Consider the following 13,408-nt stretch of genomic DNA (forward strand, 5'->3'; position numbering starts at 1 on the left):
TCCCCTTCCTTCGTGTCTATCCCTCCTGAATATTGAATATCCCTGAACGTTGAGCTCCCATCCCTGGTCACCCTGGAGCCATGTCTCTGTGATCCCAACTATATCATAATCATTAATAACAATCTGCACTTTCAATTCATCCACCTTATTACGAATGCTCCTTGCATTGACACATAAAGCCTTCAGGCACTCTTTTACAACTCTCTTAGCCCTTTTTAATGCTTGCCCTGGATTTGTCGGCCTGCCACTTTTACTTTTCCCCTTTGTACTTTTTGCTTCTACGCTCACTTTACACCCCTCTGTCTCTCTGCACTGGTTCCCATCCCTCTGTTGTGAACTAACCTCCTCACACCTAGCCGCTTTAATTTGATTCCCCCCCCCCAACCATTCTAGTTTAAAGTCACCTCAGTAGCCCCCGCTAATCTCCCTGCCAGGATATTGGTCCCCCGAGGATTTAAGTGTAACCCGTCCTTTTTGTACAGGTCACACCTGCGCCAAAAGAGGTCCCAATGATCCAAAAACTTGAATCCCTGCCCCCTGCTCCAATCCCTCAGCCACGCATTTATCCTCCACCTCATCGCATTCCTACTCTCACTGTCGCGTGGCACAGGCAGTAATCCCGAGATTACTACCTTTGCGGTCCTTTTTCTCAACTCCCTTCCTAGCTCCCTATATTCTTCTTTCAGGACCTCATCCCTTTTCCTACCTATGTCATTGGTACCTATATGTACCAGGACCTCTGGCTCTTCACCCTCCCACTTCAGGATATCTTGGACACGATCAGAAATATCCAAGGACATTAGTTAATGTCCATATCCTTCTATTTCCCTCACCATCACGTGAGTCTAAGAGTCTCTTAAAAGTCTCTAATGTTTTTGCCTTTACCACCACCCCAGGCACCCACCACTTTGTGTATATATAAAAAAAATTCTCTCACATCTCCTCTGTAATTAATTCCTCTCACCTTAAATGCATGCTCTCTGATATTAAGACATTTCAACTCTTGGAAAAGGATATTGTCATCTATCTATGCCTCTCATAATCTTATAAACCTCTATCAGATCTCCCCTCAGCCTCTGGCGCTCCAGAGAAAACAACCCAAGTTTGTCCAGCCTCTCGTTATAGCACATTCCCTCTAATCCAGGCAGCATCCTGGTAAACCCCCCGCCCCCCCCCGCCAATGAAGTGTTGATGAAGTTCCTTTTATTGAGGGAATCTCAGGATGGAGAGGGGGTGAATTTTGGGATTAAGGCTAGTAATAAAGTTGTTTCAAGCAGTTGCGGCTTAAATTGAATGGCTGGGGGGAAGAGTCAAACATTGATAAAATGAGATGTCGGTGGAATTAAGATGCCGAGGATGATCAGGAAAGTTCAGGGGAGCTATCCCTATACCTACTCCGCTTCTGAATACGGACCAAGAAAAACTTTAAATCCCTGGACTTTATTTATGTTAGAATTCTGATGTGCAATAGGGCATTTATGTAGATATTTATCTCTGTGGAGAAAATATTAGCATATATAAATACAAAAAACGTTTTTTGGTGTTTCATTATGTTACAAAATATTGCCACTTTATTACACTGCTGCAGTGTTTCATTAGTGGGGGGAAAGCCCCAGGAGCAGTGAGGACATCTCAGAGACCTGCAGATGCTGGAAACCTGAAATAAAATCAGCAAGTGCTGGAAAAACTTGGCAGGTCAGGTGACATATGCGAGAAGATCATCCAGCTGAAATATGCTGTGAAACAACAAATTTCACAACATATGCCAGTGATATTAAACCTGATTCTGAAACGTTTTCACTGCTTCCCTCTCCATGGGTGGTGCACCACCTGCTGGGTGTTTCTAGCATTTTTTAAGCCGAGCTTGATTTGTCACATGTACATCGAAATGTCTGGTGAAATGCGTCGTTTGCAACAACGGCCAACACGGTCCGAAATATGCTGGGGGCAGCCCACAAGTGTCGCCTGCTACAATATGGGCAGAATCTTGTGTTTATAATTGGCTGCAGGAGTTCAGCAGCTCTGAGGGGAGAAATGGATTCAGTATTTCTGGTGGCGATGCTTCATTTGGACATGGAAAGGGTGTCAGCCCAAAACAATGACTACCCATTTCCTTCCACAGATGCTGTCTGACCCTCTGGGTTTCTCCAGCACTTTGGTTGTTGCTTCAGTTTCCATCATCTCTCATGTATCCAAGGAGAAAACACAAACTGGAGCTCCCTCTACAGTAAGGAGGGAGCACTGCACCTCAAGGCACAATTAAAACCAAAAGACCGAGCTGAGAGCATAAATAACAATAGGAGGCACTGACATAAATGTGGAGATCTCCCTGACATGATAGTTAATTACTTAACCCGCACCAATAAACATATGAACTAGGCATTAACTGCCATGTGGGACTGGGCTGTGCAAAAATCGATTGTTATGTTCCCTGCACAAAGCAAACTCAGTTTTGTTCTTAAGGTGTTATAGCCGGGGCTGGTAATGGGGATAAGCTCCCAGTACCTATTAAATATTCCAGTGGCGTGCGCCTCAAATAGCCTCTGACAACCAAGTCCAGCTCCTGGCCTTCACGTGTGGCTTAGCTACTAAACCCGGTGGAACTGTTCCTACGGGCAGAACAAGGGGCAAAAGCAGGCTACTGGTGCCTTAAAACCAGTTGCTTCGGGCAGATGAGGCTCGTCAGCCGTGGTTGGCAGCTCATCTCGGAGAAGGAAAACTCTGATCTCAAACCTCCGCTGCCTTGCTGCTAAACCCACTCATGGGGAAGCCTTTGGGAGTTAACCCAGAGGAGATATCTGGAGCTGGAGTCCCTAAGGCAGTCCTACGTTCAGTTCAATGCTGACTGGCAACGCCGCAGGTACCCAAACTGTATTGGTCTCTGCAGTTCCTTTGGATTCATCAGCTTGCAACATGGGCAACAGCTCACTCTCCATATTGTACTGCCCTGGCCTGCGTATCCCATAGACAATTAGGACATAGCACCATGATCGACCCTGACCAACAGAGGGCTTCCCTCAACTTGCGGCCTAGATTTTTTAAAAAATCTGCATGACTGGTGGGGGTGGGGGGGGGTTCTCACCGAAACCTATCGAATATTGGAAAGCTTAGATAGAATGGATGTGGAGAGGAGAGCTCCTATAGTGGGGGAGCTGAGGGTTAGAGGACACAGCCTCAGAATAAAAGGACGTCACTTTAGAACAGAGACAGACAGAGGCAGAGGGTGGTGAATCTGTGGAATTCATTGCCACAGAGGACTTTGGAGGCCAAGTCATTGGGTGTACTGAAAGCAGAGGTTAATAGGTTTGTACGCGCGCGCGTGTGTGTAAATGGGTGGGAGGGAAGGGGCTTGCGTTGTCCTACTGAACACTGTGGGTGCTGGAATGTGTGGTGACGCTTGCGGGCTGTGCCCAGCACATCGTTCAGTTGGTTCAAAGATGCAAAGTACATTTATTATCAAAGTATGTACACAGTATACAACCCTGAGATTTGTCGTTAACACAAATGACACATTTCTCTGTTTCATGTGATAAACGAATGAATCTGATTAGTCAGGGTGTCAAAGGTTACGGGGAAACAACAGGGGAATGGGGTTGAGAAGGATTAATAAATCAGCCATCAGGAACGGTAGAGCAGACATGATGGGCCAAATGGCTTAATTCTGCTCCCTGGTCTTCCACGCGTTGCAGAGGGATGGGTTGGAAAGTTCACAGTGTCCCACGGGGAAAGGTGTGGTAATTGCTGTTGAGTGAATGTGTTCCAGGAACTCAAGGGATTCTGCAGACACTGGAAACATAAGCAGGTCACTGGGAACCGAGCAGCAGAATACACAATTGATTCAGTCCAGCAGGTTATAGTAGGGGTGGGCACTGCATCTCCCGAGGGGTTAAACAGTAAACCATGTGATCCCAATGGGAGAATTCACCCCAATGAATTTCAGAGTTGGCTGACCAGCTGTTACCATATCCCCAGCTCCTCAGTGTGAGAGGTAGGACACGAGGAGGTTTCACAAGGGAGTGCCCAAGGGGCCTGTACAGTTCGTCTGCGTTTTGGACTGGGTGCAATCTTCCTCAGGAGAGGTTGTGTGTCCTGGAGTTGAGAGTTCTTCCTGCTCAGCTGTTCCATTGCACTGCGCAGTGGGTGGGGGTTTCCAATCCCCGACGAGACTGTTGTTCCCGAAGACTATGCAGTTTATGTTCTGGGCCGGAGTCTCACTGTCTGCTCGTCCTTGCTGGAGCGCTGCAGTGTTGATACTTGGGCCTGTATTTGGATGACAGTTGTTAATGAACTGGCTAATAGACTCACAGCAATGGGGTACAGATACCAGCCCTTCATCCTGTAAGATCAGATTTCATTCATTCAGATTTATTTACAACACGACCTTTAGAGAACCCTGGCAGTGTAGCTGTTACTTTGCTGGCTTTTAGGGCAGCAATGAAGGTCCATAATCTCTGGCTGTCCTGGGCCACTCAGATGTAGAAGGATTCTTCATTGCTATTTCCAAAGTTTTTTTTGGATCAATCAGTATTATTAGCCCTGAGCTGAACCCCCAAACCTGGAGGACCAGTGGACCACTCTTGGTCTGGCCTCTACCCTTTGACCTGTTTGGCATGGGTGACCCTACCAAGAGCCAAAGCATGAAGCCCTGACTCCAGCCCGCGTAACTCTCTGGTTATTGAGCCACGCAAGCCTCCAAACCCTACCACAAGGTTGTGATTCTCTTGGAGGAGTGTAGCGGTTAGTACAACACTTCCACAAAGTTCAATTCTGTCGCCATTCAGTAAGGGGCCCCCGTATGTCCTCCCCTGTGGAACGTGTGGGTTTTCTCCCGCAGTCCAAAGAGGTACCAGGAAGGTTAATTGGTCATGGTAAATTGCCCTGTGATTAGGTTGGAGTTAATTGGGGTTGTCGGTGGGCGGGGGGGGGGGGTTGCTGGAACAGATTGGCTCGAAGGGGCCGAGACGGCGACTCCGCTGTGCTTCGCTAAATAAATAACTGAAGACTGAATAGGCCAGCACTTTCCACCACCATGGGGTAGATTATAATGGTTCCTCATTCACTGCGACCTCAAACCATGGCAAGTCGGTGGTCACTACCAGCGTCAACTTTTGGTCACTGGGTCCCAGTAATAATCACATCCCTTACCCTGCCCTTCTCCATCTCCAACGTCTCTTGGGCATGGAACAAGATTGAAAGAGCGCAGAGAAAATTTACAAGCATGCTGCCCCGACTTGAGGACCTGAATCACAGGGAAAGGTTGAATAGTTTACGACTTTGTTCCCTGAAGTGAGAGGAGATTTGATAGAGGTATACTAGACTGTGAGGGGTATAGATAGGGTAAACATAAGCAGGCTTTTCTGCTGAGGCTGGATGGGACTGGAACCAGAGATCATGCGTGAAATACGTAAGGGAACATGAGGAGAATGCCTTCACTCAGAGAGTGGTGAGAGTGTGGAATGAGCCGCCAGAGGGAGTGGTGGATGAGGGTTTGATTTCAACATTCAACAGAAATTTGTTCAGGGGTAGAGGGCGGAGATATGTCTCTACCAAAGAAGGTGTAAGACACTCCTTCCCTCCGCTAGCCTACAGGTCACCCTCGGGCAAGGTGTAACACTTGCTCAGCCCCCGATCAGGGTGATGTGAATCCATGGGAGCAGGTGGTGGATGGTCGTACGAGCAGCCGGTGCAGATCACAAGTCCTGGTTATGTGACTACTGACACCAGGCAGACGATCTCTGAAGAGTATTGATAATGGCTTTACAAGGCAGGTGGCAGAGAAGGAGTACCAACAGCACAGGAGGTGGCGGAGGTGCAGACACACCCAGCCCTGAGCCACCAGGAATGTTCATTTGATTCCAAACAATTGGTTTATCGATCGTTACAGAATCTCTCTCTCTGGTGCTTCCCACTCCTTCCTCTTTTCCCAACCATGATTCCCCTCTCCCTGCCCTGTTCCCACTCTCAGTCCAGAATAGAGACCCATATCAGAATCAGGTTTATCATCACTCACATATGTAGCGTAATGGCAAAATGGAGTTTAATACAGACAAGTGTGAGGTATTGCACGTTGGAAGGACAAACCAAGGTAGAACATACAGGATTAATGGTAAGGCACTGAGGAGTACAATAGAACAGAGGGATCTGGGAATACAGATACAAAATTTCCTAAAAGTGGTGTCACAGGTAGATAGGGTTGTAAAGAGAGCTTTTGGTACATTGGCCTTTATTAATCAAAGTATTGAGTATAAGAGCTGGAATGTTATGATGAGGTTGTATAAGGCATTGGTGAGGCCGAATCTGGAGTATTGTGTTCAGTTTTGGTCACCAAATTACAGGAAGGATATTAATTAGGTTGAAAGAGTGCAGAGAAGTTTTACAAGGATGTTGCCGGGACTTGAGAAACTCAGTTACAGAGAAAGGTTGAATAGGTTAGGACTTTGTTCCCTGGAGCATAGAAGAATGAGGGGAGATTTGATAGAGGTATATAAAATTATGATGGGTATAGACAGAGTGAATGCAAGCAGGCTTTTTCCACTGAGGCAAGGGGAGAAAAAAACCAGAGGACATGGGTTAAGGGTGAGGGGAGGAAAGTTTAAAGGGAACATTAGTGGGGGCTTCTTCACACAGAGAGTGGTGGGAGTATGGAATGAGCTGCCAGATGAGGTGGTAAATGTGGGTTCTTTTTTAACATTTAAGAATAAATTGGACAGATACATGGATGGGAGGGGTATGGAGGGATATGGTCCGTGTGCAGGTCAGTGGGACTAGACAGAAAATGGTTCGGCACAGCCAAGAAGGGCCGAAGGGCCTGTTTCTGTGCTGTAGTTTCTATGGTTTCCATGTCATGAAATTTGTTTTTTTTTGCAGCAGTACAATGCACGACATAAAATTACTACAGTACTGTGCAAAAGTTTTAGGCTCCCCAGCCACATATATATATATGAGCATAAGATTTTTGCACAGTACGCAGGGCCGGACACATTGTCAAGGATCGCTACCCATCCTACAATCTCTTTGACCCACTATTGTCAGGAAAGAGGTACAGGAGCATCAGGACTAGGACTGCCAGACTGGGTACCAGCTTCTTCCCTCAGGCTGTGAGACTAATGAAAACCCTGCCACCAGAGAGGTCTCGTCACCAGGACAGTGAGCTGTTTACTGTCCACCTGAGGTGCATACTACATGCACTTCGAATGATATTTTATTAACTTATTTGTGATAGTATTTTGTTTTATGTACTATGTGTGGTAAATGTTTTGTGGGGGCACCGTGGTCTGGAGGAACGTTGTTTCGTTTGGTTGTATATGTGTACAGTCAGATGACAATAAACTCCACAAGGCAAAAGCCTTACCTGATTCTATGTACTGTGTACACAGTGCACAGGGGTTAGAAATAGTGAGGGGGAAAGGTACGAAATGGTGAAAACTTTGGATCTGTTGTTCTAGGGCGAATGACTCAGATTAACTTGATCTGTGAGATGTACATTGAGACATCGAAGCATATAGTGAAATGTGTGGTCAATGACCAGCACGGTCCAAGGATGTGCTGGGGGCAGCCCACAAGGGTCACCATGCTTCCAGGGCCAACAGAGCATGCTCACAACTTCTAGCCCTAACTCTAACCCGTACGTCTTCGGAATGTGGGAGGAAACATACGCAGTCACGGGCTCCTTACAGCAGCGTGAATTGAAACAGGGTCGCATTAACCGCTACGCTGCCGTGCCGCCACGTCTACGACCGGAGACATTGGCGGCACATTTAGGATAACAATGCGAGTTCACCGAAGGCCCTGTCCGAAGCCTTTGGACTTACCGAAGTAGCTGAGGAGAACGGGGAGGAAGATGAGGCCGTGAGCCATACCCAGCAGCGTAATCACAAGGTTCAGACGGAAGAAGAAGATCTGGATGAGCTGCGCCTTTGCAAAGTACAGCACGATGATGCCGGGAAGGTTGGTCATGGCAACGCCAGCAAACACCTGGGCAAAGACCAGAAAACAGGCAAGTACGCCGGTGAATAGGCTGATAAACACAAGAGATTCTGCAGACGCTGGCAATCCAGAGCAACACACACAAAACGCTGGAGGAGCTCGGCAGGTCGGGCAGCGTCTATAGAGGGGAATACACAGTTAATGTTTCGGCCCGAGACCTTTCATCAGGACTAGAAAGGAAGGGGGAAAAAGACAGGTTGGAGGAGCAACGCCTCATATTCCATCTGGGTAGCCTCTAACATTGCATGAACATCGATTTCTCTAACTTCCAGTAATTTCTTGCAGTTCCTGGTCTCTCTTCTTCCATTTCCCCATTCTGGCTCCCCTCTTACCCCCTCTCTTCTCACCTGCCTATCTCATCCCTCCGGTTCCCCTCCCCCTATGGTCCACTGTCCTCTCCAATCAGAATCCTCCTCCTTCCACCAATCACCTTTCTGCTTCTTACATCATCCTCCCACCGCCCCCCCCCCCCAAGCCATCCACTTTCCCCCTCACCTGGTCTCACCTGTCGCCTTCTCGCTTTCCTCCTTCCCCTCCTCCCGCCTTCTGACTCTTCCCCCTTCCTTTCTCGTTCTGATGAAGGGTCTCAGCCTGAAACATCGACTGTTCATTCCTCTCCCTAGATGCTGCCTGACCTGCTGAGTTCCACCAGCACTTTCGTGTGTGTGTTGTCACAAGTACCGAGATGCGCAGGAGAGATTTTGTTCTGCGTGCTACCCATGCAAATCGTTTCATTGCATCAGCACACTGAGGTAAAACAACAGCAGAATACAGACGGGTGTTAAAGTTACCAGGAAAATGCACTGTAGGCCTACAATTAGCTTCAAGGGCCACGACGACGTAGGTGGGAAGTTGGGGCCCAGTAGCCTAGGCCCTGTGTCTGTAAGTGCTTGAGTCTACTGGAGAATCACAGGCCTGATGTCTGTGAGTCCATTGAGGGCTGGATGTGGCCAGTCTCGAGAAAGAGCACCGTCCGTGTGTGAGTGGGTGGGAGGGAGAGAAGGGGTTTTATTTATGGAGCACTGTCTGTGTGTGTGTGTGAGTGAGTGGGAGGGAGAAAAGGGGTTTTATTCATTTATTGAGATACAGCAGAGAGTAGGCTCTTCTGGCCCTTCGAGTCGCACCGCCCAGCAATCACGGGACAATTTACAACGACCAATTAACCTAACCCACCAGTACGTCTTTGGACTGTGGGAGGAAACCAGAGCACCCGGAGGAAACCCACACGGTCACGGGGAGAACGTGCAGACTCCTTGCAGGCACTGGCGGGAATCGAACCGGGGTCGCTGGCGCTGTAAAGCGTTGCGCTGACCACTACACTACCGTGCCACCAACCCGTCTTGTTTTGCTGTGATTTTATTTCGTTGCTATGGTTGCCCGTGTTGTCCTGCTGAACCTGGTGAGCACGCTATGTGGGTGCCGGAAGGTGTGGGGACACTTGCGGGCTGCCCCCAGCACATCCCTTGGTTGTGTTAGTTGTTAACGCATTTCACTGTACGTTTCAATGTGCGTGTGATAAATAAATGAATCTGAATCTGAGATTGTGAGGTCAAGCGTCCATCTCATTGTAACAGGAGACCAGGCAACAGGTAAATGATGTTCTACCGTGGGACGTGCCCCTCTTTAGTGTACAGAGGTAGGGTGACGGGGCAGAGACGCCTCCACCAAATGAGGTGTGAGGTGCTCCTTCCCTCCGCTGGCCTGCAGGTCACCCTCGGGCAAGGTGTAGCACCTGCTTAGCCCCCCGATCAGGGTCATGTGAAGCCATGGGAGCAGGTGGTGGATGGTCGTACGAGCAGCCGGTGCAGATCACAAGTCCTGGTTATGTGACCACTGACACCAGGCAGACAATCTCTGAAGAGTATTGATAATGGCTGGGATCACCCGTCTTGTAAAGTCACCGCCCAGAAGAAGGCAATGGCAAACCAGTTCTGTAGAAAAATTTGCCAAGGACAATCACGCTCATGAGACTGTGATTGTCTACGTTATACAACGCTGCACGTTATGATTGAAGTGTACAGAAGAGGTGGCTGGGAGTTCCCGCGAGTCAGGGACTCAGTTTGTGGGGTGTCACGTTCTCCCCGCGACCGTGTGGGCTTCCCCTGGGTGCTCCCGTTACCTCCCACATCCCAAAGAAAGGCGGCGCTGTCGCGCAGCAGATAGTACAATCGCTATACCGTACCAGCGATCGCTGATTGGAGTTCGATTCCCGCCTCTTGTCTGTAAGGAGTTGTCCCTGTGACCGTGTGGGTTTCCTCAGGGTGCTCCAGCTGCCTCCCCCACCCCAAAGACTAATGCCTTGGTAAGTTGTGTGTGTGTGCCATATTGGTGCCAGAAACATGGCCCCCACCACCACCCTACAACTGTTCTTCAATGTTTCAATGTACATGTGACAAATAAATTAATCTTAAAATGTTTATCTTTAATGATGTGCAAATTGGCAGCATAATTGGGCACCGTTAATTGCTCCCAGTGTGCGGGGGAGTGGTAAGGTTGATGGGATATGTGGGGAGAACAGTACGGTGCAGTCGGTCTAATTGGATGGTTTACAGTTGGCGTGGACTTGCTGGGCCAAAGGGCCTTTTACGGACTCAATCTGTGTTAGTCGTACCTTATATACAAACACAGTGAGCAGAGCCAATCTGAGGCCTCCTTGTCACATACCATAAGACCATAAGATATAGGAGCAGAATTAGGCCATCTGGCCCATCAGGATTTCTCCATTTCATCAAGACTGATCTGGTTTTCCTATCAGCCCCGCTCTCCTGCCTTCTCCCAGTATCCCTTCATACTTTGATCTGTCAAGAATCTATCAATCTCTGCCTTAAATATACGTAAAGACTTGGCTTCCACAGCTGCCTGTGGCAATGAATTCCACAGATTCACCACTCTCTGGCTAAAGAAATTCCTCCTCATCTCCATTCCATCAGGACATCCCTCTCTTCTGAGGCTGCGTCCTCTGGTCTTAGACTCTCCTAACATCGGAAACATCCTCTCCACATCCACTCTATTGTGGCTTTTCACCATTCCGTTCGATAGGCTTCAATCGGGTTTCCCCCCTCAATCTTCAGAATTCTAGTGAATACAGGCCCAGAGCCATCAAACACTCTGCAAGCCATTCAATCCTGCAATCATTTTTGTGAACCTCTTTGAACCCTCTCCAGTTTCAGCGCATCCTTTCTAAGATATGGGGCCCAAAACTGTTCACGATACTCCATACGCCCCCACCCCCCCACCGCCTCCCAGGCCAGCCCCAACCACTCCATCCCACTTGACGTACCGCACTGCCCATGATATTCTATACGCCCCCACCGCCTCCCAGGCCAGCCCCAACCACTCCATCCCACGACATACCGCACTGCCCATGTTTGCGGTCGCTTCCTTCGCTCGTTCCACTTTACTCTCCTTGGTGCTGACAGCAAACGTGCGCGTGAGGTGAGAGACAAACTCCACAGACATGCCCACGGCCTGACGGACAAAGAAGAGAAGTTAAGTGTCGGGCCTGGGAGGAAACGGGGAGGACTTTCAACCCATATTATAGAACAACACAGCAACAGGCCCTTTGGCCCACGAAGCTGTGTTGAACCAATCCTTTCTGTCCACACAATATCCATATTCCTCCATTCTCACACACATCGCAACACACACTGTGTTCCCACAGCAACACACACAAAATGCTGGAGGATCTCAGCAGATCAGGAGCATCTATGAAGGGGAACAAAGAGTCGATTTTTCAGGCTGAGACCCTTCATCGGGACTGGGAAGGAAGGAGGAAGAAGGTGGGGGGGGTGAGGGGAAGTAGTACAAACTGGCAGTGATGCGAGGCCACGTGAGGGAGAAGGTGGGCGGGTGGGGGGGGGGAGGATAGGTGAAAAAGGTAAAGGTATGAAGAATAAGGAATCTGATAGGAGAGGACAGTGGACCATGGGAGAAAGGGAAGGCAGAGGGGAACCAGAGGAAGACGATGAGCAGGTGAGGAGAAGAGAAGGGGTCAGAGGGGAGCCAGAATGGGGAATGGAAGAAGTTCAAGATACCTTTGTAATTTCATGCAATAAATAACACAAAATTCAGGAGAAGCAACATTTCATATCTCAAGGTAATGTTTGGTGACGTGTACCATACATACATTGATGTATTTTCTTTGAACTTTGGTCCCCTCGTCAAGTGACTGATATACACTCTGGCCACTTTATTAGTTATACCTGTACGCTAATGCAAAAAGCTAATCAGCCAATCATGTGGCAGCAACTCAATGCGTAAAAGCACGCAGACATGGTCAAGAGGTTCAGTTGTTGTTCAGAATGGGGAAGAACTCCGATCTAAGTGACGTTGACCATGAAATGATTACGTTGGACAACTAAGATTTTGCTTCCTGCATACTTTTGGATGTATCTTTATGGATTTTGGGCTGCTGATCATGAAAGTCACCATGAAATTTCTCTATCATGCACCATTTTTTGGAAATTGCCTATATTTGTTATTTCAATTCAATAATTCAAGTCAGAAGAACTGATGCCAAGAAGGTCGGCAAATCAAACAGGTCACCAATGACAGGAATTTTGAAGAACGTCTGGTGGGACCAGAGAAAAGCACATGGAAGGTATTCAAGGATGTTGTTTAAAATTTTCTTTGCAACTACAGAGCATCAAACTGTGTGCAGCTGGTTGACAACATGCTTCAAGCATCCAAAACCAGAGTTATTTTCTGCATTCCCATTTAGACTTCTTCCCTGCAAATCCTGGCACGTCAGCAATGAGCATGGTGAAGGGTTTCACCAGGACATCGCAGTCATGGAGAAATGGTATCAGGGCAACTGGAATCCATCAATGCCGGCTGATTACTGTTGGGCACTTAAGCAAGAAGCCTCAGACACTGAGTACAAATGAAAATCATCAGCAAAACATCTTTAGCTTAGTTGAACTATCGCAAAGCATCAGCACCGTCATGCAATTAAACGCATTATTTTCAATAAAAGTTACTTTCTGTTTCTCCAAATTCCTACATGCTTCAAGTAGTCTGAAACTATATTCATGTTCAGCTTCAAGCGGTCTATCATAAAGAAAGCAAACTTCTGAGGAAGCAAAAACAAGACATAATATTTCATGGTCATCTACCCTCTCCTATCAGATTCCCCCTTCTCCAGCCCTCCTATCACCTGCCACCTTGTCTTCCTTCCTCCAACCCCCACCTTCTTGCCCTAACTTCTCATCTTTTTTTCCCAGTCCTGGTGAAGGGTCTCGGCCCGAAACATCGACTGTTTACTCTTTTCCATAGATGCTGCCTGGCCTGCTGAGTTCCTCCAGAACTTTGTGTGTTCCTGAGGAAGCAACACTTCCGAAGAGATTTGTTGTCCAGTGTTGTTGGTGCCAGACAGGGGCGGTTTGAGCATCTCAGAGACTGCTGTTCTCCTGGGATTTCCACA

At 48.1% G+C, this 13,408-nt stretch overlaps 1 protein-coding gene across 2 annotated transcripts in view; it reads right to left on the reverse strand.

The window, feature by feature from the left end:
- Window positions 1-221: 221 nt before the first annotated feature.
- npc1l1 (NPC1-like 1) overlaps window positions 222-13,408 on the reverse strand; it is a 72,736-nt gene continuing 59,549 nt past the window's right edge. For both annotated transcript variants that reach the window (XM_063057177.1, XM_063057176.1), the window contains exons 17-19: window positions 11,341-11,454; window positions 7,812-7,974; window positions 222-4,260 (exon numbers count right to left, since the gene is read on the reverse strand). In XM_063057177.1, the coding sequence (XP_062913247.1) occupies window positions 4,007-4,260; window positions 7,812-7,974; window positions 11,341-11,454 (531 nt within the window). In that variant the 3' untranslated portion in view covers window positions 222-4,006. The remainder of the gene's footprint in view (window positions 4,261-7,811; window positions 7,975-11,340; window positions 11,455-13,408) is intronic.

This window comes from Mobula hypostoma, chromosome 8 (genome assembly GCF_963921235.1).
Source record: "Mobula hypostoma chromosome 8, sMobHyp1.1, whole genome shotgun sequence".
Taxonomy (NCBI): Eukaryota; Metazoa; Chordata; class Chondrichthyes; order Myliobatiformes; family Myliobatidae; genus Mobula; species Mobula hypostoma.